General features: G+C 38.4%; 1 protein-coding gene across 1 annotated transcript in view; it reads right to left on the bottom strand.

Moving 5' to 3' along the window:
• Nucleotides 1-551: 551 nt before the first annotated feature.
• Nucleotides 552-26,238, bottom strand: part of nos1 (nitric oxide synthase 1 (neuronal)) — a 41,592-nt gene continuing 15,905 nt past the window's right edge. Inside the window, exons 5-29 of the mRNA XM_063489609.1 lie at nucleotides 24,344-24,489; nucleotides 23,857-24,019; nucleotides 23,571-23,662; nucleotides 21,414-21,555; nucleotides 21,165-21,304; nucleotides 19,986-20,160; nucleotides 19,268-19,369; nucleotides 18,699-18,893; nucleotides 18,524-18,609; nucleotides 17,895-18,039; nucleotides 16,889-16,993; nucleotides 16,744-16,802; nucleotides 16,521-16,637; nucleotides 14,078-14,252; nucleotides 13,270-13,408; nucleotides 11,806-11,884; nucleotides 11,404-11,597; nucleotides 10,446-10,615; nucleotides 8,964-9,174; nucleotides 7,868-7,955; nucleotides 6,370-6,491; nucleotides 6,023-6,171; nucleotides 5,348-5,542; nucleotides 4,511-4,629; nucleotides 552-3,610 (exon numbers count right to left, since the gene is read on the bottom strand). Coding sequence (XP_063345679.1) covers nucleotides 3,595-3,610; nucleotides 4,511-4,629; nucleotides 5,348-5,542; nucleotides 6,023-6,171; nucleotides 6,370-6,491; nucleotides 7,868-7,955; nucleotides 8,964-9,174; nucleotides 10,446-10,615; nucleotides 11,404-11,597; nucleotides 11,806-11,884; nucleotides 13,270-13,408; nucleotides 14,078-14,252; nucleotides 16,521-16,637; nucleotides 16,744-16,802; nucleotides 16,889-16,993; nucleotides 17,895-18,039; nucleotides 18,524-18,609; nucleotides 18,699-18,893; nucleotides 19,268-19,369; nucleotides 19,986-20,160; nucleotides 21,165-21,304; nucleotides 21,414-21,555; nucleotides 23,571-23,662; nucleotides 23,857-24,019; nucleotides 24,344-24,489 — 3,324 coding nt within the window. The 3' untranslated portion in view covers nucleotides 552-3,594. The remainder of the gene's footprint in view (nucleotides 3,611-4,510; nucleotides 4,630-5,347; nucleotides 5,543-6,022; nucleotides 6,172-6,369; nucleotides 6,492-7,867; nucleotides 7,956-8,963; nucleotides 9,175-10,445; nucleotides 10,616-11,403; nucleotides 11,598-11,805; nucleotides 11,885-13,269; nucleotides 13,409-14,077; nucleotides 14,253-16,520; nucleotides 16,638-16,743; nucleotides 16,803-16,888; nucleotides 16,994-17,894; nucleotides 18,040-18,523; nucleotides 18,610-18,698; nucleotides 18,894-19,267; nucleotides 19,370-19,985; nucleotides 20,161-21,164; nucleotides 21,305-21,413; nucleotides 21,556-23,570; nucleotides 23,663-23,856; nucleotides 24,020-24,343; nucleotides 24,490-26,238) is intronic.

Below are 26,238 nucleotides of genomic sequence, written 5' to 3' on the forward strand. Positions count from 1 at the left end.
ATGCAGAAATTCCTTAGTAATTTCTTTCTTTTTTCCTTCTGTCCTTTTTTTGTGCTTTTAGATCCAAACGACAAGTAAAATATTTGCGTTGTAAGCTCAATCACTGCACTGAATTTCATCAGGATTTGGTGCACTATGTCTTCTTGCAACCAAGCTTACTTAAAGGTCTTGCCAAACTCTGCTGTGGTAATTAAAAAGGCTAGGGCTTCACTACCTGACTGTAAGTCACCAATCAGAGTTCTTTTGTCATGTTTGGATGGCTTGATTTGTTGACAGGTTGTCATGGCACTCTCAGTACTCTGAGTGCCAACTCTTTGAACCATGACAACCAGCACTTACAGGAGGAGGAAAAGAAGGAGGGGGAAGTAAATGGATTGTTTGCTTCAGCCCTTTTTCCTTCATAAACTGTGCACCTCACCCCCGAACTAAAATGCCTCAACCTTAAACACTTTCTACTGGCTGAATAAACCTTTCCACTCTGGTTTCTTTCTTATATAAACAAGAAAAACAAACCAAGCAAATGTGTTTACATATTCTGTAAATGTTTCTCTTTATTTGTAAGTAAATGCAAAGTCCTTGCAGCTGATGCATTAAATGGAATACCCTCAATTAAGTACACAACAAAGGTCATTATAGCAGAGGCTGATTGGATCAGAGTTGTTCATAGCAGCAGCGATACGCAAACACCGAAAAATAAGAACCCCTCAACAAAGTTGTTACAGTCCAGGGCCCCGTGAGACAGGCCAGACAAGCTCAAAACAGTCTCACTAACTGACACAGTGCTGGTAAAGAGACAGAGCTTTTTAAATATGAACAGGAGACAAAGTATCATGCATTTGTTTAATGCTGCTGTTTTACCCTCATACCTAAAGGATATGACAGACACGACAAAGAATAGGCCTTTTTTTGTTCCTTTTAAATCAAACAGAATCAAAGTGCTCATTTACATAATCAAAATACATTCTTAGAAAAGATTGTAGTGGTAGTTTTTATAGTTTATACTTTGTCTTTTGATATTTATATATATGTATAGAAGCTATATATAATATTCTTTTCTGTTTGCACATTTTACATAACAGACATTTTCTTGACAGCTTTCATTCCAGTTCAACTAAATGTGTTTAAATAAATCAGAGCAGACATTCATCCAAAATGAACAACAGCAGGGAAAATAGGAAACACCCATTATCTCCCAACTATAACATAGCAAAATCAGAAAAACAAAAAGCTACTCTCAGCAACTGGAAAGGACATTTAAAGATCACAATGAAATCAATTAGTCATGCTGACAGCTATATTTAATTTGAATTAAAGACAAAGAAAGGGAATAAACAAGACACATAAGCTGACAAGAAAAAGCCACAGGTTAATGCAAAGTGGGTGATCAAAAAAACAATGTGGCCCCTGCACATACATTTTCAAATTACAACCATGACTCGTTGGAAAGCAGCAAATGACCACAGTGGCAGTGTGATTGCCTCTTGTCTCTGGATGAAACTTCGCTGGAACTTAAAACAATAGAACTGAACTGCTGCGATCAAAACTAAAAGCCATGTGGGCAGCTTTCTGTTACCAAAACACCATCTGTAACATTAAATCTGCAGGCTTGTGTGACTCAGAGCAGGGTACTCATGCTTATTTTAAAAATCGGAGCAGTTTGACAAGGTAACAGACAAGTAGAATAATCATGTAAAAACACACACCTGAGATCATGCATGTTTTACACCCACTCGTATATAGAGATGCGCACACTTATGATAATTTCAAGGGCACACATATGCATGCATACACACATGCGTGCTGATGCTGTTGAGCAGGTGTCAGGTCACAGTGAAGGGGTGGCGCGTGAGCCACAAGGTAGCACAAACATGCAGAGAAAAAAACTGAAAGGATGAATGCATAAACGTAGGCAAAGTGTTAATGTAAGGCAAGAGGCAGAGGAGATATGATGCTGTTAAATAGATATTTTAAAGGCTCAATAGGTGATAAGTGGAGCAAGTTGACAGCTGTCGGATACGAACTGGGCAGCATCTTTTTCCCTTCAGTAACAACGTTTTGTTGCGGATTACTTTTAAGGAAAAGGCTCTTTCTATTTTACTGAGAATAAATTGAACAGATCAATACCAATATTTTGTTTTTACAGCAAATACAAAGCTACAGCCAAGAACCGTTTAGTGTAGCTTAGCATACAGACTGGAAACAGGCTCTCTACAAAGGTCGCAAATACGGCACGATTAAAGCTCACTGAGTAACATGTTATATTTAATTAGTTTATTCTGTACAAAAACCAAAGTGTAAAAATAGTAAACTTGATTTATGGGCAATTAGGGGTAAGAAGACCTGGAAATGGGGAAAACAGCCTTGCTAGACCAATCTGTTGATATCAGCAGCGTTTTAATTCTGGACATCAGGTACCCATAAATACGTTTCTTCTTCAGACTTGTATTTTAGTCGGACAACCTTTGCTGCAATGCAACACAACAAAATCTAGGACACATCTTAACAAAGTTTTAAACAGCTGCCACTGAGATAGCCTATTGGAGTGAATAAATGTATTTTCCATGATATTGAACAATTCCTTTCTGTTGTTACTTATTCATTTACTCACCGATTAGTCATTTACTCTATAGCTTATTCCAAACAGCTGATGAAAAATAAAAAAATCCTCCGCGACATTTATAATTTAACACATTATAACACGTTATACCACACTGAACAAAGTATGATTTAGATGTTAAATTAAAAAGCCCTCAAGACCTATATGTTTGTTAATAGTTTATCATTGAAGTTTATTTTTAAGATATATCGACTCAAGTTTGGTCTTTAGTGGCTGCCCTGCACATTACTGCTGCAGTTTCAGCAAACACCACCTGGGACCCAAAAGATTATGATGTTATGGCAGAATGAGCACACTAAGAAAAATGGCACTCGCACAGAGGCCAGTGCATTTTGAAGAATTGCCAATGAAGAGCAAAGTAATCTGTTTATGGAGGCAGTGGCAGAATTTATGTTTTCATTATTCAGGGATACCTGTCAATACGTTAAATTTGTCCGCAGCACGTGTCCTTCAGTTTCTCTGTCTGCATGCCTATACATCTTTTCTTTTTCTTAGTCAAGGACTAAAGAGATTGATATTGATAATGAAAAACAGTCCAAATATATTTGAGCAGTCCTTATACTTTCCCAACAAGTAAAGTTGACTTAATCCACACAGAAATAAAAGTTTACTATCTATGCCACACATTTCCTTGCAAATATAAAACCTCAATAAAAGCCTTTTAACAGTAACAATAACACAGAGTATATTATATTTCTTGAATATATTCTTGTCTTGCTCATGCATTCACAATGAGGCAGGTCATTACACTAGATCATTTTTGGAAGTATCATCAACAAGCAAAACAGATTCTCAAAGAACAGAACATTTCCAACTTGCTACAGACAAGATCGCAGAGCCCAACAGAAACATTAAAATGGTATATAAAAAAAAGAACACAAACAAACCCATTTTTTACAGTACAAAAATTGGCACAGTATTAGTAAACCAGCGGTGCTGTGTCTTGTTGTTTTCAGAAAGCCTGTCGATTCATCGACCTACGAGCAGAAAACCCTGAAGAGAAAAAAAGTCCGAAGGACAGACAGACAGGCAGGCAGGCAGACAGACAGACAGACAGACAGACAGACAGAAAGAGCAACAGGGACATGGAAATAGAGATGTTACAGTCATTACTCATCCAGCAAGCTGGGGCTTTGATGGCCGAATGTGAAATTCAAGTGACAATCCACACAGGAACCATCGTCTGTGATGCATTTTGTTGGTGGTTAATGAGCCATAGTGGCTATGTAGGGCCCTTGTTTTGCGCTTATGGCAAGGGTATATGAAGTGTCTAATCTTGAATATGCACAAATAACGCTGGAAACAAAAACAGAAATGGAGCAGAGCCACTCGCTTTCACTCTAATCCTGTTAGTTTAAATGCTCTTCTCCACAGGTTTCTATGGTTACCTGCTCTGTTTTCATCTGAAGCTAGTGATGACAACACATTGTTGTCGCCAGCAACTACAGGTTGCAGATTGAAGTTGACTTACAAATGTTTCTGAGATAAAGCTGCTCTTGTAGTTGCAATATTGAAATAAATATGAATGGGCTTTTCCACAGTGGTAATTGGTCCTGATTTTACTGTACGGATGTGAATGAGTGAATGATCAATAGAAAAATAGTTGATATGAATCCTTTCTGGGTTTTTTATTTGTTTGTTTTTTTGATGATGGAATACATTTTTCTATATTTTCTTAATATTAAATAAAGAACTGATTTTCACAAAGCCTTTCCTCATGATTTATTAGAAGTTACCATGAATTCACAGTGAATCAGCAGTCATTTATTTTACCCATGAAAAATATTTTACCAAAGAAAAGATTCTTCTGACTTTTACTGACATTTCAGAACAGTTTTGTAACATACTAAATATGAAAAGAAACAAAAAATACTGGAAATGTAGAACACTTACTCATCTGAGTCTTTTTTGCTCTCCTCAATGTAGGCTATGGACTCTGAACGAATACGGTTGGTGACCTCGTAGGTGCGCAGGGTGACGCCAAAGATGTCTTCGTGATAGCGATTCTCATCCTAACGACAAAGATTGGTAGCGAGACAAAGTTGAGTAACTGTTTACCAGATGTGTGTGCGTTTGGTAGCATAATAATACGTTTTCTTTAGCAGGCTGTAGATATACCTTTTAAAATGGGATTCTATGGGAAATGATCATGACAAGAAAGCTAGCCAAAGACACTGGCTACCATGATGTCATCCATCGATTTCTGAAGTCATGTTTTGAAATATAAAGATGAGTAATTTGAAGCCAGGTGTGACGAGAGATGGGCGGGTCTGAATGTGAAACTGCATACACACTGGTTAATCACTTGTCAATCACAGGTTATTAGCCAACGGGCAAACATCAGATAACCCTTCTTTCTGATCATAGTATGACCAATATTGACAAAATGGACCTGCAGTGGCAAAAACACCAATGTGAGCCAAAACAACATGGTAACATATGGTTACACTTTAGAGCCAAAATGCTAAAAAAAAGAGGTAGAGGTTTCAAAACAGGACCTCACATACCACTGGGTGATCGGGCTTATGTCCATATACAGTCCTTAAACAACATTACCTTTGCAATGATGGATAGCATCTTACATTTAGTATTTCACAGCTGATCAGGTATTTTAGCTAACTCTAGAATCTCCCTTACATTAAGTTTACTTCACTGTTCAGTAGGGTATAATGGAGTATGAACATGAACATAACAGGGATGATATTGCAGAGAGAACGCCGCCACTCTTACCCGAAGCTTACTGATAAAGAAGCCAGCATCCTCCAGGCTCATGTTGCCCTGCTGCTTGATGATTTGCTGGACAGTCTTGAGAACATCTCCTGCCATTGTCACATCCCCACACACGTAGATGTGTCCGCCCTCCTGCCTCAGGCACTGGTACACCGTCTCTGACAGATGCTCGCGCAGTACATCCTGTACATATTTCTGACAGAGAGGCAGTGAAGAAATGATGAGTGTGCATGGAGAAGTGAAGCGTGAAAAAAGCAGAAAAGGAAACAATGTGAAAAACCGAGTGGGACACTACACACAGAATAAAGTAAAATTTGCAAACTGCCACCTAAAGACTGATATGCGCAGGAACAAAGCAACCTCAGAGTAAGAAAAATTATGCTCTGTGGATTTTGTTCTTCTTTTCAAATCCGTGTATTGACTGTCACTGCTAAAAGTAACAGAACTGTAAACAAAACAAGAATCAATCACAACAACAAAGGAAGCACAGAGCATAAAGAGAACAAAGACAAATATATATATGAAAATGTATCAGCAGAATGACATTGATAAGTAAAAATCCACTATATCTACAGAAGTATTTATCCAGCCATCTCAAATTTGTGAATTTATTTCTAACTAAACAGGCCAGAGACAGATGTTACAAGTGACTTCCTTCGTGTTTAGTGCTTGTACCTTTGGTTTGCCAGGCTCTCTGGAATAGGCTGTGTAGAGCTCCTTAAACACCCCTTTATTCTTGGCCTGTATGGTCTCCTCCTTGTAGATGTGGTCCATCTCAGACTGCCGACAACCAAACACCAGTATCATTGGGCAGGATTTCATCCCTTGAAGATAAGAGGTAAGAGTTACTTTGTTGCTCTGGATGGAAATGCAGAAGTGATATCCAGAGTACAAGTGTCAAAATTACATTATCACTTTAATTTGAAGAATAAATCTATAAGCACTGAAAATACATTGCAAAGTCTTTTTATAAGTTGGTGAAAAGTAACTCTCTAAGGATTGACTGAGAAGAAAATTCCAACCGTTTTGTTCAAGGTCATATAGTCTTTGTTGCCAGAAGCTTCTGAATGGGGCAATCCCTGTTCCTGGACCCACAAGGATGCAAGGTGCTTGGTTGTCCTTGGGAAGCTGGAATGATGGTGCACTAAAATAATGCCACACACACAAACAACATCCAACAAATTACCATGGAGCCTATAAAATGTAATAAAGGAATAATAGAGTATTTTGGAGAAGTATAGCTTGATGTCAAGATTCCCCTAATCCTTTCATTGCCTCTAAAACTCACTAACTGACAATTTTATTTTGTTTATTCACTGTAAACTTATAAATTTTACAAAGAACACTCCTGGTAAGATAAAAATGAGTTGTTTTACACAAAAAGATAAAAGGTACTAATTAGAGAACTTTAACAGCAAATATTTCTGTTATTTTTGTTTCCACTTTTAGTCTTAGGGAATGAATTGATAATCATATTAGCTCTATATCATGCCTGCAGACAAGAGAGTGGTACCAATCTTGGCAAATCAGCTTACTTTTTTTTTTTCAAACTTTGTCAAACATCACCTTTCACGTGTCATGAAATGATGTCTGGAGCCCCGCATTTCCTTACATTTTGTTTCCAAGGAGCCAGACTTTCTTGTATTTTTTAATGTGGCCTTGAACAACAGTTCTCCAGGATTTCTAAAGGGCTTTCAAAGCTTTTCTTTAAACACTGGCTGCCTAAAATTGTACCTTTGTACCAAAAAGATGATTCTCAAAGGGCTCCTAGACAAAAAATTTGCATATCTCTGCAGGAAATAGTGTGTGTCCATAAACATTTAGAGGAAGTAGAGGACAAAAGAAGATCAAAATCTCATAAACAGTATTTATAAGAAATAAGAAATGCAATAAGAAATGCATTTCAGCCAGTGTTGTTGGGGATCTTGTAAAAATTAATGGAATTATAAATGTAGAAATGTACTGTGAGGTTTACCATCTGGAAAAATGTCTGGATCTATTGTTATGCTGAAAAATGAAGCTGTTACCAATCAAGCGAACTGTCAATGCAGTAAAAACACACCTGGATAGAAAAAAACACTCAAAACACACCACCAGTCATGGACTGGCCTCCCCAAAGAACAGACCTCAACATTCTTGAAACAGTGTGGGATCATCTTGACAGACATTATCACAAAAAATGGGTAACATCCCAAGTAGAGCTTTGAATGTCCTTCAAGAAGTCAGCGGAACTATTCCAGAAGAATATTTGAAGAAATGACAAGAAGGCTTACTTAAAAAAAGACTTGTTGGGATTCTTACCAAATACTGACTTTTAAGCTCTTTAGAATTGTACCTGATATACCAGCTTTTATACTGTTTGCCTGTGTATGTTTGCATGCTTCAGTAAATTGCTGCACCTACTTCCCATTCTCTTAGCAAAATATAACAAAATAAAGGGTTGGCTCAAGACTTTTGCAAATTACTATAGATTAGATTGCATTGCCTTAAAATTTCTTGTAAAAACACTTTGATATTTACCCTCGGACAAAGCACGGCACCATCTCCCCCTTCTCTATCCTGTTAAGCCACGATGAACACACTCCATGATGGATTGGTCCCTCTCCATCTGAAAGAGATGATTACCGAGCAAGCACTTTACCTTTTTCTCTCCCCTCTGCCTCCCACTCTTTTTAAGCGTACAAACTAACAGGAAAAGAGTGGTCCTAACATGTGTTCAAGGCTATAGCCATCTTCCCCTCTTCCTCACGCTCTTTCTCTAAAGGGAAATTACAGTAATTCAGCTGTTGCTTATACAATCATAGTAATATGTCCACACAAGTGCACATTACAGGTGGGAGAAGATAGCAGTTAAAAGGTATAGTAATGTTTATTGACTACTTTACAGGTTGAGATTATATACCGCCACAGCGGTGCTAAAAACAACACTTAAATCATGCCCTAAATAATGCCTCATGCCTAAATAATGCAGTGAAGTAGACTGAAGTATACTGTTTGTGCTTGTGGCCATATTTATAAACAGAATATGTAAAATCTTTCTCCCAGTGCGTGTTTCTGGTTTTTACAGTTTTGTTTTGGCTGCCTTGTAAAGCAGACTTACATTCTAAGATAACTTCCAATCATTTCTCTTGTAGCTTCGGAGGGTTTTCAGAGAGTCTGAGTCACTTTTCTTTTTTAATCCTTGCAGTAGCCTTGAAGGAGCTATGGCACAGTGCCTTTTATCCATGGCACAGACTTAACCAAAATATATACCAGGCCTGCACTGGTTTGAGAAATGTCTATTATGTCTAGTAATTTAAAGTACATGATCACTGAAAAAGATGTTTAAATATCAGAATACTTTCTAGTTAAATTAAGGAAAAAATAAACCAATAACTGCAATATAGTTACCCTGATATCTGTATAATTTACATTTTTCTCATGTTGATAAAACTCACATGCATAATACTTACTTCAGACTACTAAAAGTCTTCTGAGTAGACTAAAGTTAACCTCTCCAGGCAGCTGAGAAGACCTAAGCATCTGAAACTACGCCTACACAGCTTTTAAATACTTGGACAGGAATTAGAGCAGTTCTTCAACTGGAAAAAACTCCAAATTAGTACAAGGGCCTTACCTCTGGTGCAATAGGAGACCACAGCCACTGTGAGATGGATCTCCCCTGGGTGCAGGTCTGGAGAGGAGCTGATAGAATAGTAGCGAGGCTGCAGAAGAGGCAGCTGGGTTAGCAGCAAAGTGGAGGGCATCTGGATAGAAGGAAACTCTTCTAACACCTCCACCAGTGTGGGATTGTTGTACCACTTCCACTCCTCATACTCCTGCAAGCCCTGGAATGTCACAGAGAAAGACAATGTGGCACAAAGGTATCGGCTGTCATTTCTTTTATATAGTTTTAGTCATGGTAAGTTATTGAATTATTGTCGTTCAGACTAAGAAATCAATGCAACTCCCACAGCAACTGAAAAAAGAGGATAGTTTCCTCTTTTGGATCTGTAAACATTTCTGACTCAGGAGCAGGAGGCAGCCACAAGCAGAGCTATTCGCCATTCACTGCCCAACTGTTTCTGCGTGTCATCGCTGACATTTGGATGTGAGGAAAGTAGAGCACTGCCATCAGGCTAAAAAACCTTTGATATGTTACCAACTTTTGCTTTGTTCTCAAGTGCTAATGAGCGACAAAATGCTCATTGAGAACCCACTGGTGTGGTCCACAATATGAGCTTAAAAGACAGTTTCAAGCACCTAATGCATAATTAGCAAAACTCTAACACAATAAGCACTTTGGGGCCTGGGCTTTTCAACCTTGATAAACAGAAGGGGGCGTGGGACTGTACAGATATGAGAAGCTGATAGATTTGTTTAATTAACTTTTTTAAAAGAAGATAATAAGCCAGTGTGTGCTTTGTATTGCTTGGACATGAAAAACAAGAAGAGAAATGCTTAAAAAAACAAAAAAACAAAACAATTATTCCTGTAAGGAATGAGCTTGAGATTTAACTCATTAAAACATGTTCTGCAATGCTGTTTCTACTGTACAATTTCTTCTTTCTGAATTCAGAAGCCTACCATCTTTCCCTCTTGCTTTGGTGACAATAATTCTGTGTATGAGCATATGAGTCACTGCTTGGCCTCATCCAGCCTTTTCCACACATTGACAAAAATGGAGAGTGAATAGTGGGAGGCACTGCAAGGGGGGATGGCTCTGGGTTAGAACGATCAACGGCTTTAATTTGGCGCCAGCTAACTCCTACTGTACGTACTCTTGGTGCAAAGAGCACCAAATCAGCTATAAGACACATAAAACTATCTGCCATATTCTCATATTTTGAAACACAGGAAATGTGTTGGTTACTGTTGAAGCTTAAGCACATGGTGACTTTTTATAGAACAGTTCTTGGAAAAGTGATCTAAAAATATGCATACATTTTCATCTCAGATTGGAAATGGGAGAACATATCTTTGGATACAGCTTACATGCACACATCGGAAATCCCTCATGTGTTTGGTCACAAAACAAGTTCAAGCACTCAGCACTGCTGCAGCTCAGCCATTTGAAAGGTCAGTGTAAATGGTAACATTGAAAACTAAGTGAATTTACCTTACTGAGGATCTCTAGTTTCTTTCTTTGTTTGTCATTGGTTGCTAGAGCAGCAAACTGCTGGAGCAGCACAGGGCTCGGTGGAGTGGTGATATCCAGGAAGTACTGGAAAGCCTGGTAGATGGTGCAGGGAGGGATACGGGTCTCATTTGTCCAGTTACTGATTACACCTGCAGAAAATTATAAGGTTAAAGTTGAGTTAATTCATATGATGTACTAGTTTTTTGTATGTGTAACATGAAAGAAAAAATTGAGGTAACAAACTATAAGAGCTCCGTGTGTGTGTGTGCAGTTTTTTTGCTGGCTTGTTTTTTGGGAGGTTTTTGCTGCAAAAGGTCTTAGCAATGCTGTTTTCCTGCTACTTGATCTAATGCTAGACAATGTGGAATTTGTTGACTGAAAATGAACTAGCTTGAGAATCAGTATCAAACCAGTCAGAAGATCAGAAGCATTTCTCTGTGTGATAAGCATTTGCTAACACGTTATACATAACACCCTTGGATATGTTGTCTAGTTGTCTGTAATTAGCAAAGTACAACCAAAATGCAAGCAGAAGTATGGAACATGTGATCCTCGCAAAATGCAAGCAGCAGTATGGAACATGTGATTCTCGAATTGAAAGAAAATTAGATACAGTGAGAGTTGTTAGCAACAAGGGCTTGAATTGTAGAGATGAATTTTGAATAAGCACTAATCCTGTGTTTAGCAAATGTCTTGCATCACAGTCACAGAGAAAATCACAGTTAAGTCACCCGGTGTCACCACAACTGTTTGCCAATATGCAGTTCACTGAAAAATTTCTGGGCATGGATATCCTGCTGAAGTGTGACTTCATGATGTCTGCTGTGACTTCTTATTTACATTTGGATTTTGACAACCTGCCCAGATTTTAAAATGCCATTCTCGTGATTGCATGCCTACTGTATTCGCAAAGTAGCATGACTTTGCTAATACCCACCTAGGGCAGTGTTTCTCTCCTCCAAGAACTCCACTTTGACGATTTGATTGACAGGTGGAGCATCCTCCAGTTTTTCTATGAGAGCTGTTACCAGGTCCTCATGGTTGCCAGGGAAGATGCCCAGATGGTCGCCAGGCTTGTAGCGCAGGCTGTCGTGGTTGTTTGTGTGTAACCGCACAAATATGGTGGAGCGACTATGAAAGGGATCAGAGATTTAGGAAATAACATTGCACCATTTTCAGTCTGTTCCATTTAGTTAAAATGTCACTGTAAACAATGAATGAGTTGGACACCAGAAGAATCCATTAGACGAACTGAACGTTAGTTTACGATTTTGATAAAACGTACAAATATGCGACAAAGTGTTTTCATCTGAAAAGTGTTTCACGTGTAAATACTTACTTTGATTTTGGACTTTGTAAATTTTGAGATTCAAGCATCTTTGCTCCGTAAACTTTCTTCTTGTGAATGCTGTATAATGCTGTTGGCAGACACAAATAATACATGATTTATGGATTGATCAATAGACATGTTCTTCTTGGAAAAAAATACTTCTTTGATTTCTTTCTGGGAGAGATCGATAAGAAGCTTTATGTACAGACATGGAAGTGTCTGTACATAAAGGGTATAGGTAAGGGTACAAAAAGGGTATCAGCCCAGCCCTATATGTACAGGCACTCCCATGTCTGTACATATAGTTCAGAGAGTCAGGATCCAAACTTAACATTATGGCATAATGTAAACAACTGTCACATTATGAGATTCAAGCATCTTTGCTCCATAAACCTTCTTCTTGTGAATGCTGTATAATGCTGTTAGCAGACATAAATAATACATCATTTATGGATTGATCAACAGACCTGTTCTTCTTGGAAAAAATACTTCTTTGATTTCTTTTCCGGGAAAGATTGATAAGAAGCTTTATGCACAGATACGGGAGTGTCTGTACATAAAGGGTATAGGTAAGGGTACAAAAAGGGTATCAGCCCAGCCCTATATAGTTCAGAGAGTCAGGATCCAAACTTAACATAATGGCATAATGTAAACAACTCTCTACTTTGGCAAAGACAATGCAATGAATTTCTAGCAAAGTTGCTGCACAGACATATTATGTTGAATACTATGTATTCATGGATAAATACATGGATTCTTTTTCAAATACTATTATATTCCACAGCACTAATAAACCAAATCAAACTACATAAAAAATTCTAATTGAAGAACTTCAAAAGAATCACATCATTAACAAACATTAACATCATTAATAACATCAAAGACACAGCTTGCCAAATTGTGTAAAATTGTTGTAATATCAAAAAAAGAATCAGAACAAATTTATGGATATTTCTCGCTTTATACTGAAATATTTGCAATTTTGCTTCAGATCCCAACCTTTTAATCTCTCTCAACAAGGAAGGGAATATCCTCTGATATCCTCTGACCAAGCCATAAGTCCTGGAATGCTACCCTTTGGTCTGGGGGCTAAATGAGCAGACTAGTCAATGGGTCCCAGTCTGCCCACCCCCAAGCTTACGTCACAATCTGTGTCAGTTTGAAGGTGCCGAAGTACCAAATGAATTTATGGAAATTAAGTAACAGAACCACTTCAAATCTGGTCCAGTACTTTGAACTCGAGACCTCTAGGGAAAAGTTCTCAAAATCCCATTATAATCTCATTATGATTTTCTCACACCAGGGCCACAAATCTCAGCTTCGGGTCACGTAAAGGCTGAGTGACTCATCTTTATCAATAACCGCACTACCACACTGCTGATCAATTACAGGTATTTTGTACAGATGAACTTGCCCCTTTAATATTAAGTTTCCACAAGCATTTTGTAACTAAGTACCAAGAGGAACTTTCACCTTCTGTGAGGGCTGGGGCCTCGGCCGTGTAAGTCAAGCGGAACTTGCTCTTCTTCCAGCTGCGATCATTGCTGATTAAGGAGTCATTGGCCTTCTCAATGTTCACGTCATCACCAACACAGAATACATCGCAGGCAGCCTTCACGAGCAGCCACAGAGAAGATAAACAAAAGAGTTGGAAACCCTCCAAGATTATACGTGTAATCGCAATGTCAAGGTCATATGTAAGCACAATATTTTAAATGCTAGCTTGACTGTTGCAGCGGTTTTAAAGGAGGGGGAAGACAGTTTGATCTGATCTGTTGCACTGTTTGCAGAAATAAAAATTCACTAGCTGGGCCCACGTCCTCATTTTAGGTTTGACAGCATTTTAGTAGGTAAAAATGAATGCTTTGACATGAATTGAGCTGCGGTTTGGGAAAGGCCTCGAAGGGGACTGGCGATGGCTCCCGGGCCTGGCAGATCCCCATGCACTAAATAGAAATGAAGAAGTTAAAGAATTGAGAACAAGGACGGAGGAGAGGGTGGGGCACGTAAACGAAATTGAACAGCTTGCAGAACTGGGGGAACCTATATGGATGACAACCGGAATGAGCGTGTTTGGAGGCGTGGTCCCGCTCCTGAAATTCCGATACATAATCTCCAAGAAAAAAAAACCAGAAAGAGGATTGTACTGGGATGAACAGCTACTTGACAAGTAACTAACATACCGGTCTTGAGATAAAGCTTAACTCTAGGTTCATAATGTACACGTTCCAAATACACCACCTTTAACCACGCCCAAAGGGTCTCAGCCCAGGAAACCAACCTTAAAAACTTTCTTGGCCCATGTTCTGAATGACTCCTCCTGGCCACACAGCTCATCTCCCTCTCCCATGCGTAGGATGCGCTCACCCCCCAGCTCTTCAAACAGTGTGTCCACAGCGTGGGCAAAGGCGCAGAAGTGTGGGTAGGCCCTGGAGCCAAGGCCAAACACCGAGAACCTAAACAGAGACACACATATATGAAGAAAACACAGAGACTGAGAGACAGGTAGTGTTAAAAAAACCAAGAAATAAAACACAAACATACACAACTGCAAACCACCACCACTGTGTCCATGTTAGAAACTTGCCCTTTCCTTCCTCTCAGAATATGTCAAACAGTTGAAAACAGCTGATGTATTTATAAATACGTGTCCTGTCTGAGTTTAGATGGACATAAACATGAAACAGATCACTTTGTTTTTCAAAGGCAGACAACATCTCTTTCCACTTCTTTGCAGTGAGGAAGTCAGCTCACATCTGATCCAAGTTTGAGCAAAATCTCTGTTGTCTTTTCTTCCTTAGCTGATCAGCAAACTGTCAGCTGCAATAAGATTTTTATCCGAAAGGAGTTTTATAGCCATCCTCATGTGGAGTATGCACTGAGGAAACACTACAAGGAAAACCCTGCATTTAGACATACTGGAACTCAATTTAATTCAGTTCAGTTTTATTTTATATATATAGTGCCAAATCAAAACAACAGTTGCCTCAAGGCGCTTTATATTGTAAGGTAAAGACCCTACAATAATACAAAGAAAACAAAGAAAACCCCATGAGCAAGCACTTTGCCGACAGTGGGAAGGAAAAGCTCCCTTTTAACAGGAAGAAACCTCCTGCAGAACCTGGCTCAACCGGTTGGGGGGGGTGAGGGGAGGAAGACGGGACAAAGACACGTTGTGAAACAGAGCAAGAGATTAATAATAACTAATAATTTACAGCAGAGAGGCAGTGAAATGTTTTTTAATGCCAAAATTTAGTGGTGACTTTCAGAGAAGGACAAGCACAGGTGATGACCACCATTTACCATCACCACCACCACCATTACCATCACCAATCCCTCCAGGAAAAAAGGAAAGAAAAAAAATCTTCCTTCACCGTCTAAAACACACTACTTAAACTGGACCAGACCAGATTTTTCGTTGCCTGTCTTTTATTTTTTGATATAAGCTCACAGGGTCATACTTCTTGGTGCACCCTTCCAGGACATCTTCACCTTTCTGTACTCCTTCTGGGCTGAAGAATTTTAAGATGTTATTACTTTTATATTTATAAAATATTTACCATCAGATGACCATGATGAGTGGTGGATGAATTTTGTAGAACCATTCTTAAAGTAAAAGTAGAAACGCCACACTATGAAAACACTTCACAACACTTACTGGCAGATTTTACTTAAGTCTCAAAAGTAAAAGTGCAGAGAAATGTTCCCCGTTAGTGTTATATGGATCAATATTACTGCTGCACATGTTTACATCTGAGCTCATTCTAAATAATTTATATTATATTTAACCTAAAGTAATCCATCATATTCCACAAAATGAGGTGTTTAGTAGGTGTCTTGTGAGGACAACGTAGCTCTAAAACACAGCTTTTCATAAGCCCCATATAACAGACCTGCACCTTTATTTTTTTAATAAAAAGTATTTTACAGTGTATTACACAGTTAACTGAATATCTACTGGGGGTTTTAATATATTGATTAAAAAATTTAAGTTGTGTATTATCAAAACAGCTCACTAAACCTTGTGCATTCAGACAACCAAATGATTTCTTATACATTGTAATTTGATATTGCTGGTGGAGCCTCCACCCATTCAGCTTGCTAATTTTATTAAACCAGGCATGGTGACAGTTGACATCATTTATCTCCATTAAAGAGTTTCCTTGCTAACTTGCTAAAGGAGCTATTCATTTCTTTACACTGCAGTCTAATTCCCTACCACCAGCACTGGTTGGAACAAGTTCAAAAGTAATACATTACTGTAATCATTTTATTTAATGTGTTACATTACATTGTTTTAGTAATGCAATAATGTAACACATTACTGTACTAAATTCAGTAATCACATTACAGTTACAATTATGCTGCTACCTGCATTACAAAGGCTCTACTGTTATCTGCGCAAGAGGTGAACAGAAAGAACTAAAACTAATCAAACATTCAAAGATTTTTTATTGATTAGATGATAAATCCATATTTATGTATTATGTATCCCATTTGATGTTTCAAAGTGAATTTGCCTGGATATTAAGCCAACATTTAACCATTCTTTTTGCAGCATTTCATTGACTATGAACACAGATGACGCATAGTATGTGCCTATCCTATTTAGCATAAGCATTTTATGTAGTTTTCCTTCCAGATTTCCTTGCTTTCCTGTTTGATAATTTATGATAGATTCGCACATAAACACCTGTTAGGTTTGTTTAGTTTACTTTGTTTACCTGACATTAGCAAGTGGTCCGGTGCTCTCAAAGTTAATTTTGGTTTCTGGTTCATCGCTGGATGACTTCCGAGTGTCAGAGTAAGAGGAAACACTGTTAAAACGGACCTTGTAGCTCCTAGAAAATAAGAAAAAAGCAGAGGCACGCACAGGCTTTTAACTCAAGGGACAAACAATAATTACTTAAGTAAACATTAAAAACTGGATTGAGAGATCAAACTCACTTCCTATCTTCTGTGTTTGTTGTTGGGTGGCACATTTCCATTAAGGCGGCTCCAAATTTCTACAGCAAAAAAAAAGCAAACACATACAATTAGAAGTGTCTGCTGAGCTCCTAATAACTGACAAGTATTAAGTATTCATAAATACCTCCCCATTCTCAGGTGGGTCACCATTCCCAAATGTGCTGGTCACCACTAAAACCAGTGTTTCATGCTCCAGGTCCACAACATCATAATCATCCATAGACATAACCTGCAGGAAAAAAAGAGCGTTGCACTGATGGAAGCTTAGCGACTTACATGGTGTAGTGTTTATCTCACTCTTGTTTCCTAGACACACACTCCAAATGACAGATGACTTGAGCGTGTAAATTAAGGCTGAACACATAGCCGCTGGCAGAGGAGGAGGTTGTAATGACCACTCTGTCCTCGCCTCTAACGAGATGATAATATGCTGCTGCCACACATTGAGCATCCATGATGCATACCACTCAGCGTGATGGTGTTTGTCTGCCACGGGCCGCACTTGCATTTCACATGCATATACGCCTCAAAGACACATAACCAAAGGCGTGAAGAGAAAGAAGCCTTTAGCCCCACAACAACCAAGATTCCCCCTAAGCGTTTGCATCTGCCCTGCGATCCATCAGCACACGCCCACTCACAGTGACACACACATGCACAAATCTTCATGCATGAATCTCCTTGTGTGATTGATCACACTGGGAAAACAGGAAGAGCAAATAAAGATAGGACCAGGAGGAAAAATCCCATAGTGTGTGTTCAAGAGAAGCTTCTTTCTCTTGTTTCTGTTTGGTTTTTGTATACAGATTTGCACACCCAGCGGCACTGAAGGATTTTGTCTTAAAACTACTACCCTGTTCTATGCTTTAGTGGATAAATCTTGCCTCCAACCTGCGGCACTTTACTGCATGAGACAAGAGGAAAATGTAACAAAAGATTGGCTTTTCTTTCTTCAAACCCTTTGTCATCTATACTCAGCTGGCATCTGCTCAGCTTTATCAACCAGAGAATGGGGTTCGGGGGAGGGGTGTCTTTCAGTTCCTCCTTTTTCAATTAGATATTAGAGCAGCGATACATAAGCTAGTTCTCAACCTTTGGAAATGATGATGCAAGGTGGGAGCAAGGGGTACCTTTGCGTCAAAGGCGTGCTTGAAGATTTCACAGAGCGTTTTGGCATAATCTTGCGACTTGCCCGTCTCTGTAGCAAACAGTATAGTGGCTTTAACCCTCTTGGCCATAGCTTGGCCCATGAGTTTCGCTGAAAACTTCACAGCCCTGCAGAGGTGAAGAGAAAGACAATGCAAATGAGATGCAGCAAAGATAAAGACCAACTGAATTATAGAAAGAAAAAAAAAGTTTCTTATTGAGCCTCTGAAATTAGTAATAGGCTGGTTCACTGTAGCAGACAGCTACGGATGGATGACAGTTGTGATTACCTAGCTTGTCATCTCCTCAAGGCAATTATAATAATAGCAGAACACGCGCACAAGTGCATGTATACACAAACAAAACACTGACAAAATTCTGATTACTCCTTAAGGGGTTGATTGGATGAATTTCACTGCTGAGTACCCCAGCGTCTTTGTCATGTGTCTAACTTTTGTTTGCAAAGTGAATACCTGCTTAGCCTTAAATTAACAAATACAAATCATTTGTGATCTTTCACATTTAGAGTTGCAATTTAGCTTTGACTCTTACAGTGCAAAGACAAATAAAAGGGAAAAGAAATGAATGATTAAGTAAAACCAAGCACACTTACTTGGCAAGCTTCTTGAATCCAATGGCTCTTTTCTTTGTGGGTGTCCCATTGACCCCTTTCCACACATGGGTATTCCATGGATCGGGCTTTTGCATAGGAGAAGAAAAATCAGGTGATTTTAAATTAAAGATATCTCATGCAATGAGGTGTGTCGGATGTGGAATTATTTACTCACCTGGTACTCAAAAGAAGGGCTGAGGCGGTAGTTAAGCATTTCTTGATGGAAAACTGGCGTGATGCTTCCTGACATTGGAGGCACAATCCACACCCAGTCCCCAGGACAGCCGCCTCGCACCCGAAACTCATTCTCCATGTGCTTCATGAAGGACTCTGTGGCTGAATGATGGTCTACTATGGTCACTTTGCATGTCTAAGAATAGGTAGCATAGATGGATGGATATGAATTATGTCACCACCAAATAAGTGTTTTATTATTATTCATGAGTGCATTAAAATGGATACACTGAATGCTTACAATGGTCAAGTGCTATTAACAAACAAACAGCTGCACATCTTGTAATAAACCAGTGTGTGGAGTATCAAGCTATAATTTGATCACAAATATCTAGTAATTTCGACGCCAACAAATTGTTATAAACATGGCTTAACACACTTCACCATGGAATTTGCTCAGCAGTAGCCACTTTGAGTCCAAGATAACTGTAGGTGCTGTTGTTCCAAGGAGCTGTCTACAAACTTTAAGAAGTTTAAAATCTACTTACTTCAAATCACAGATTTCAATACCTGGTAGCTGTGAAGGACAGCAATATTGATCTCTACGAGTGCCTGATCTTTCCAAAGGGAGGATGTCTTTCTGGTGTCTAAGGCCATTTTGTTTGCCACCTCCTATATAATACAGAAAAAAAATGCCTGACATACCTGAGACTGAAAATTTTGGTGACATAAACTTTAGTATTTCATTTCTTTGTAGAGTTGCTGTGTTGTGGTCATGCTGTACTGAAGCAAATGGCCCTCGTCATCACTGCAAGCACAGACAAATCCAAAGCTGGCACCCATGTGCCCTGAAGTGCTCTTCATAATTGGACGACTCTGACTGAAATTTTCTTCACTTGTCAGAATAATGTGATACATGCAAAAATAGCAAACACTCTGGTCTCCCTAATTATATGCTATGTCACATATATATTTATACTGCATGCCCTAAAATAATTTGAAGATCTGATTGTTAAATATTACAAAATGGGTTACAATTCAATTTGCCCATCTATAGAAAAATATATTGGTAAACATATTTTGCACAATATCAAAAGTACCACTGTTTTTTTTTTTATATTAAAGGATTTGCAACAAAACATGGAGGAAGAAGAACTGCATTCTGACTGGCTCATTTAGTGACACAATACATGCTTTCTTCTCTGCACATGGCTTCAGTCAATCTGTGCCTGAAATTCTTTTCTCTTTTTCCAATGGAACATGACTCTATTTTGGCACAGCACTGTACCTCCAGAATGTTGTAGCGTGAGCTGTCACAGAAGTCTCTCACACCAATCTCTGTGCCCATGTACCAGCCACTGAAGGGGCAGCCCGTGAACTCCAGACCGCCAATTTCCAGCAGCATGTTGGAAACCGCCGGGAGGCCGTACCACTTCAGACCCAGATCTTTAAACCACTCATACCTGAGCAAACAGGGACATGATAGCTAAGGGCTGCTATTTCACATAATTCTATTCATTATAATCCCTACTGAGGTCAGGATATTGTCCATTGCTTCATTAGTGATGTGAATGGTCTCTAAAATCCTCAAGAGCGTGAGTAATTACTCCTGAGACACATAATTTAAAAAGGGGCGACAGCCAAAACAAGCATTAACACAAAGAAATCTACTTCTGTCAGTGCTGGACAGAGCAAGCTGGACCTCAATCTACCTCCCACCACTCACTCCCTGCAATCTCTAAGGGGATTGATAACACTGCTCTCAGTGCATTATTTCCAGAGCTGGGTCTAATCTTGTGTAATGATGAGACACCGTTGGTGGTCCTGGCCTGTGCCAAGCTGCTGCCAGGCTCAAGGCCAGCTGATGCAGGGTATGGAGCAAGAGATGCCAATTTTAGGGGAGTCTAACAGTGAGAATTGTGCATCAAGGGATTCTGAAATATTCTCGGTAGCATGCAGCGCTGCACTGATAACCTGTTGTATAGCTTTTTGAAGGTGTGAAAACTTCTGTAGCTGTAATATCTAATTCTTCACTGTGATTGCACATGTTATAGGACTGCAGCAGCTTAACACTTTAAATATCAATGGCTTTTATGGCATGTGTACAGTGGCTATTGTTGAAAAAGTTTTCTTAAAAGTAATAGAACACATAAGAATAAAAAACAGGAGGAAAGTTAAAATTTCACTAACAAGCCCCATGGTTACCACAAAAGCTGGCATAGCAACAGATAAAGCACAGGCAGCAGTGTTTTCTTGGAATAATCGGCACAGTTGGAAACTGACGATAACCCAATCATAGTTCTTGGCTTAAAAGCACCCTATTGTTTTAGAAGTATTGTTAAAAGATGTTGAGTGGGTGGATCTTTTAATGCAGCCCCCTCTCTTCTTATTTTTGCTAGATTCTGTATGTTTTTTCTTTTTCTTTTTCTTTTTTTTTTGCATTTTCAAGAAGAAAGACATAACTCACTTTGGATGTGTGATTGGCACCTCAAGAATGAGGTCTTCAGGGATCTCAAACAGCTCAGGGTCATTTCCATTGGCTTGCAGCAGAAGGGGCAGAACATCAAAACGACCCTTTGGAGCTTTCCATCCCAGCTGCATGCAAATCTAATGACCAAACACTACATGTAAGTTTAGAACAAATAGGATAATAAAAGAAAAAAAAAACATTATAGAACTGCTTTACTCATTTAATAGCACAACTCCTCATGTGTACCTCTGTGAATTCAACATTAGCAGGATCTCCAAGGATCCGTCCATCAGGCTGTTTGTAGCCAGCATAGCGAATCAGCTGACTGTTCCACACTCGAAAATCATGTTTGCCATCTGTCCTCTGAGGAAATATGGTGATAGCTGACCTGCAAAAAACAAACAGAAAAAGCTAATAAAAAACATGTTATTAATATGCAATATAGGCACAACATTTTTTTAATTATTCTATGGTTCTGTCCATATTGAAGTCAAGGGAAAAAAGTGGTCGATGGTGAACAATATATTAATATTTGGAAATTTCTCAACATTTTCAACATTCCTAACAGATGGTTAGCACTGTGTCAGTAATCAACTTGAAGGAAATGAATTTCAATATCTCAAAAGACTCAGAGAAGTGCCAAAGCTTAGCTACCTTTGGCCTGCTCCACATGATACTGTTACCGTTTAATACTGTGACCGGGTGAAAGTGTTAATACTACTAAGCTGGTTGTAAGTCGCGGGGGGGGGGGGTTTCAATCTGTGCCAGTTGTGTTAATAATCATCATCTGTAGAACATTAAGCCTTGTACAGCTTTGTAAGGTGTCAGCTGTATTGTTAAAGTAACATATAGAGACAAAATATTATTATCTCCCGGTGACCCCCAATGTTTAACTTGTTCATTTTTCAAGTTTAGCTGCCTACCTGACTTCTTTTAACAGGAGTGGCTTGTTGGAAAAGAGGTGATATAAATTAAATAATCAGGAGTAAATTCTGCATTCTTGAGATTTCGCTTCCTCTGTCACCTCAGTCTTCCACCTTGTTTGTTTTGTTGACTTGGATAATGATTTCTATTGCTTTTTTGTCAGACAGCTGGAGTCTTGTCCAGGACAGAAACCTGATTTATTTATTGATTTTACCATCTGTACACCTTTGTTCCAGTCTTGGTCTAATCAAAGGATGCAATCACTAAATAATAATTAATAATATAAAGTCTGCATTTTAAATTTCCAATTACTTTAATTCTGTAAAGAGTAGAACTAAATAAAGCCAAGAGTTGTATATGAAAAGGTAACATATATAGGCTAATTTTACAGTATATGGCAATGTTTTTCTGTGTTAAGTAATTTTGGCACAGATCCATTTGACATCTGCATTTCATAAGTAATGATAGATTTTAAAATGCTCTCTTTCTTTATAAAGTTATCACTATTATGTAAAGGAGTTATTACAGTTATTAATAAGTATTTCTAAACAGCTGATAAATTCCTTACTAATGGATAATTGACAGGTTTAAGGCCAGTAATTAAAATGTGTGAGCTCTCTTCCTCTTCTAATATTGAAAGGATTAATAAATAGTTTATGACTATATAGAGTTTTTAGAAAAATGATAGACATTCACAAACATGAAATGTTTTGTTTATTTGCAACATTTTTAAATTGACTATTTTTGTACCTTGTACAGTGCTACTTTTTATATAATATTATCAGTATTTGGACCAAGTGTATCATACAAGAGCACAGTATTTTTTATAAGGTACTATTATATGATAGTTTATTTGGAGTTATTTAGAATCAAGTTATTTTTTTCAATTCATCATCTGCATCCCTCCAGCTTATTTTATGTGTCTCCTGTCTTAATTATATTCATATTTCTGAATCTGTGGCCATTTATATTAAAGCCAGCCTTCCAGAGAGCTGTGGACTGGATATTATATTGGCTCTTTTCAGCATGTATATCTGAGTTGACTTCCTCAGGCCAGGCTAAGTGTAGTAATGAGTCAGAAGCTATCCATCAGCCAAGAAGTAAATATGAGGTGTCACATGTGATTAGGACTTGGCAGAAAGTGAGTGAGGCTTTGCAGTTCTGACAAATGACTGCTTGTTAGTAAGGTCTGGCACTTTACCAACAGGGCAATGATTGGTGCTGAGATGCTGACAAATAGATAGACAGGCTGCAGATAGTGTCAGATACAGCGTTAAGAGAGAATGCTGACAGATGGGACAGTGGGTCAAGTCGGGGTAGTCAGAGAAAGAGTGGCGTGATGGGGTCAACACATGGAGAGAGGAACAAGTGCAGTGGAAAGAATACATGGCGAGCAGTACCAAATCAAAGAAAAAACAATAAAGGAAAAGAAGACTTGAGGAAAGAGCTGAGCACTTTGCACTATATGTATGTGTTTACCTCAGATTCCCTTTGTTGGTGGCGTACTTAATGTGGTTACAAATGTAGTTGTACATTCCATGGGCTGTTGTGCAGTCTCTGGCATCAAAAACCTGAATAGCAAATATAAAAACAAGAAGTCTGAAGTATTATGAGTGCTTCATAATATGAAAACATCTAAATGTTGGCAGAGATGTATCCATCTATGTAACTGTCTACATTAATTGACAAGCTGTCAGAAAAAAAAACATTAACAGCACAAATCTCAGACAACAGCATTCATGGATTTCAGGCATTCTGAAATTACCTGTAGTTTGGACCACTGAATCCTTCCCACACATCTGGCAGCATTTCTCCAGGCATGCTTGGCTCCATAAATCAGTTCAGTATCTTTCAGTTGATAGGTTCCTGAAGCTTCTATCTCCTTGGTCACCTCCTCCAGCCTGTCCACATGGGCTTTAGATCCATACCTGTTGACAGGACAGGGCATAAAAAAATAAAAGATCAGGTACATATCTTCTTTTGGCCTAACCCCTTGGGGGTCACCACAACAGATGATGTGTCTCTGGCTAGGTTTCAGTCAGTCCTGTATGGAATTACTCTGTTCTGCATATTGTTTTGACTAGAATAAAGAATACACTGTATAGTTCTATAAGAATAAAGAGACACAAATAACCTAAACAGCACAACATCATAAGAAATTGCTATTATTTCTCCTGTTTCACAGAATTTTGTTTGCATTGGTACACGCTCTGAGACTTAATCGCTCTCTAGGTACCACACAGTTTGCTTGCCTTTTGATAGAGGTATAGTACTGGTCTATGAAGTCGGTGGCCAGTGGAAGAAGCTCTTCTTTAGTTCTGACTTCATCTGGTTTGCGGATGTGCTGGTTTGGCACCACCACAGAGCCCATGCACACATTTTCGGAACAGATTGGCATCTGAAAAGAAAAATAACATGCACAGATTAGAGAGGGATTTGGATGAATGTATTATTTACTTTTATTTTAACCTCCTTTAATTTGCCAACATACAAAGCATGAATGCGGAGAGAATAACAACTGGCTTCATTTTCTAGTTTTGTATATCAATAAAACTTACTTTCCAAAACTGATCAACAAGAACCTAGCAAGAGCTAGTCTTGTTTTTATTGTCTTAAATCATCTTGATAGTGTCTGTAACAAGGTAATTATTTTCTTTTACTACGAAAAATATTTCACTCTCCTCGAAAAATTCCGCTCGCTCACAAAACATGTTCAGCATCGATCTTTGTTTTGTGTTTGTGTGCAAAATAAGAACATCATTAAAAGGCAGAACTCTGTGTTATATGATATGAAACAGACCTAAAGAACTGTAATTTTGCATGCACATTTAAAATTCTTTTCTTGGTCTTTTAACTTTGGTTTTGGGGTAAAACAGTCATAATTTCAGTCATAATTACTCAAGACAGTAACAATGTAAAAGATGCTAGTTCTGTTGACAGGCACATTTACCTCAAAACTTTCTTACCAAAAATCTCCATTAGATTATAGTTATTATTATTATTATTATTATTATTATTATTATTATTATTATTATTAAGACCTACTCCTAACCTTTTAATATACCAAGCAACATGGCTTTGGTAAATTACATCCACTCACCAGGTATTTGTTATATCATGATCATGATCATATTCTACTTGATTTAAATAAAGATCATTTCTTCACAATTCCTGGACTTTTAATGCATAGAAAGATTGTAACTGTTACATTTCTTTCACAATATCACTCACACATGGCTGGCACGCATGTTAATGAATGAGTAAGTCGGTGAGTCATAGATTGGTATCGTTCCACTAAGCTGAGACAGGAAGACAGAATAAGGAGGAAAGATTAAAAAAAAGAACGAAAGACAGCGAAACAGGCAGATGCAAGGAGAAAATTGCTCATAGCAACCTTGTTTGGTAACTTTAATGTGATTAAAGTTGAAGTCAGCTGTCACTTTGGTTTGTCGTCACCAGCTTAGAGAGAAAACGAATGAGTGAGCAAAAGCTCACGACAGAAATGATAGCACAGGCGTGCAGTTGAAGAGGAAATTTGACAGTGACCCTTGCAGTGCTAAAATTGGCTTGTTACACTGAGCCACCCACTTACACTGTCCAAACACTCAGACATGCACTGACAGTGTGCCCCCCAAAAAACTTTGACCCTTCCAACTAACCTAAGACGTCACTCAGCAAGAGCAGAAAAAAGGGGGAAAAAATCTGTTGAACTGAACAAACAACATCACAGTAAATCAAGAAAAGGAGTTGAGAGAGAAACTCAGAAAGAGCTATAAAAAAAAAAGCAAAGCACGTATAATTATAAGGAGGTTGAAGAAAAAATAATTAACAAAAAGACAACAGAAATAAGACTAAAAAACAAAAAAGGCGGTGGTTAAAGTACGGTGATGGATGTAGAAAGTAAGAGGAGAATAAGAAAATTGATGATTAAAACACAGAATGTTAAAAATAAAACAAAGGAATCACTTGTGCTCCAGCACGTCCGCTCCTCATCCTGCTTTAGGCATTCATGCCAGCCAGCTGTCCTTTTCGAAAAAGACGGATCATCCACGAATACAGCAGAGTCTGTGATATACAATAAATCTGAAAATGCTATTACAGACCATTCATTGGGATGCATGTGACAGCCTGTTCGATAAGTCACCAA

This window comes from Pelmatolapia mariae, linkage group LG12, assembly GCF_036321145.2.
Source record: "Pelmatolapia mariae isolate MD_Pm_ZW linkage group LG12, Pm_UMD_F_2, whole genome shotgun sequence".
Classification (NCBI taxonomy): domain Eukaryota; kingdom Metazoa; phylum Chordata; class Actinopteri; order Cichliformes; family Cichlidae; genus Pelmatolapia; species Pelmatolapia mariae.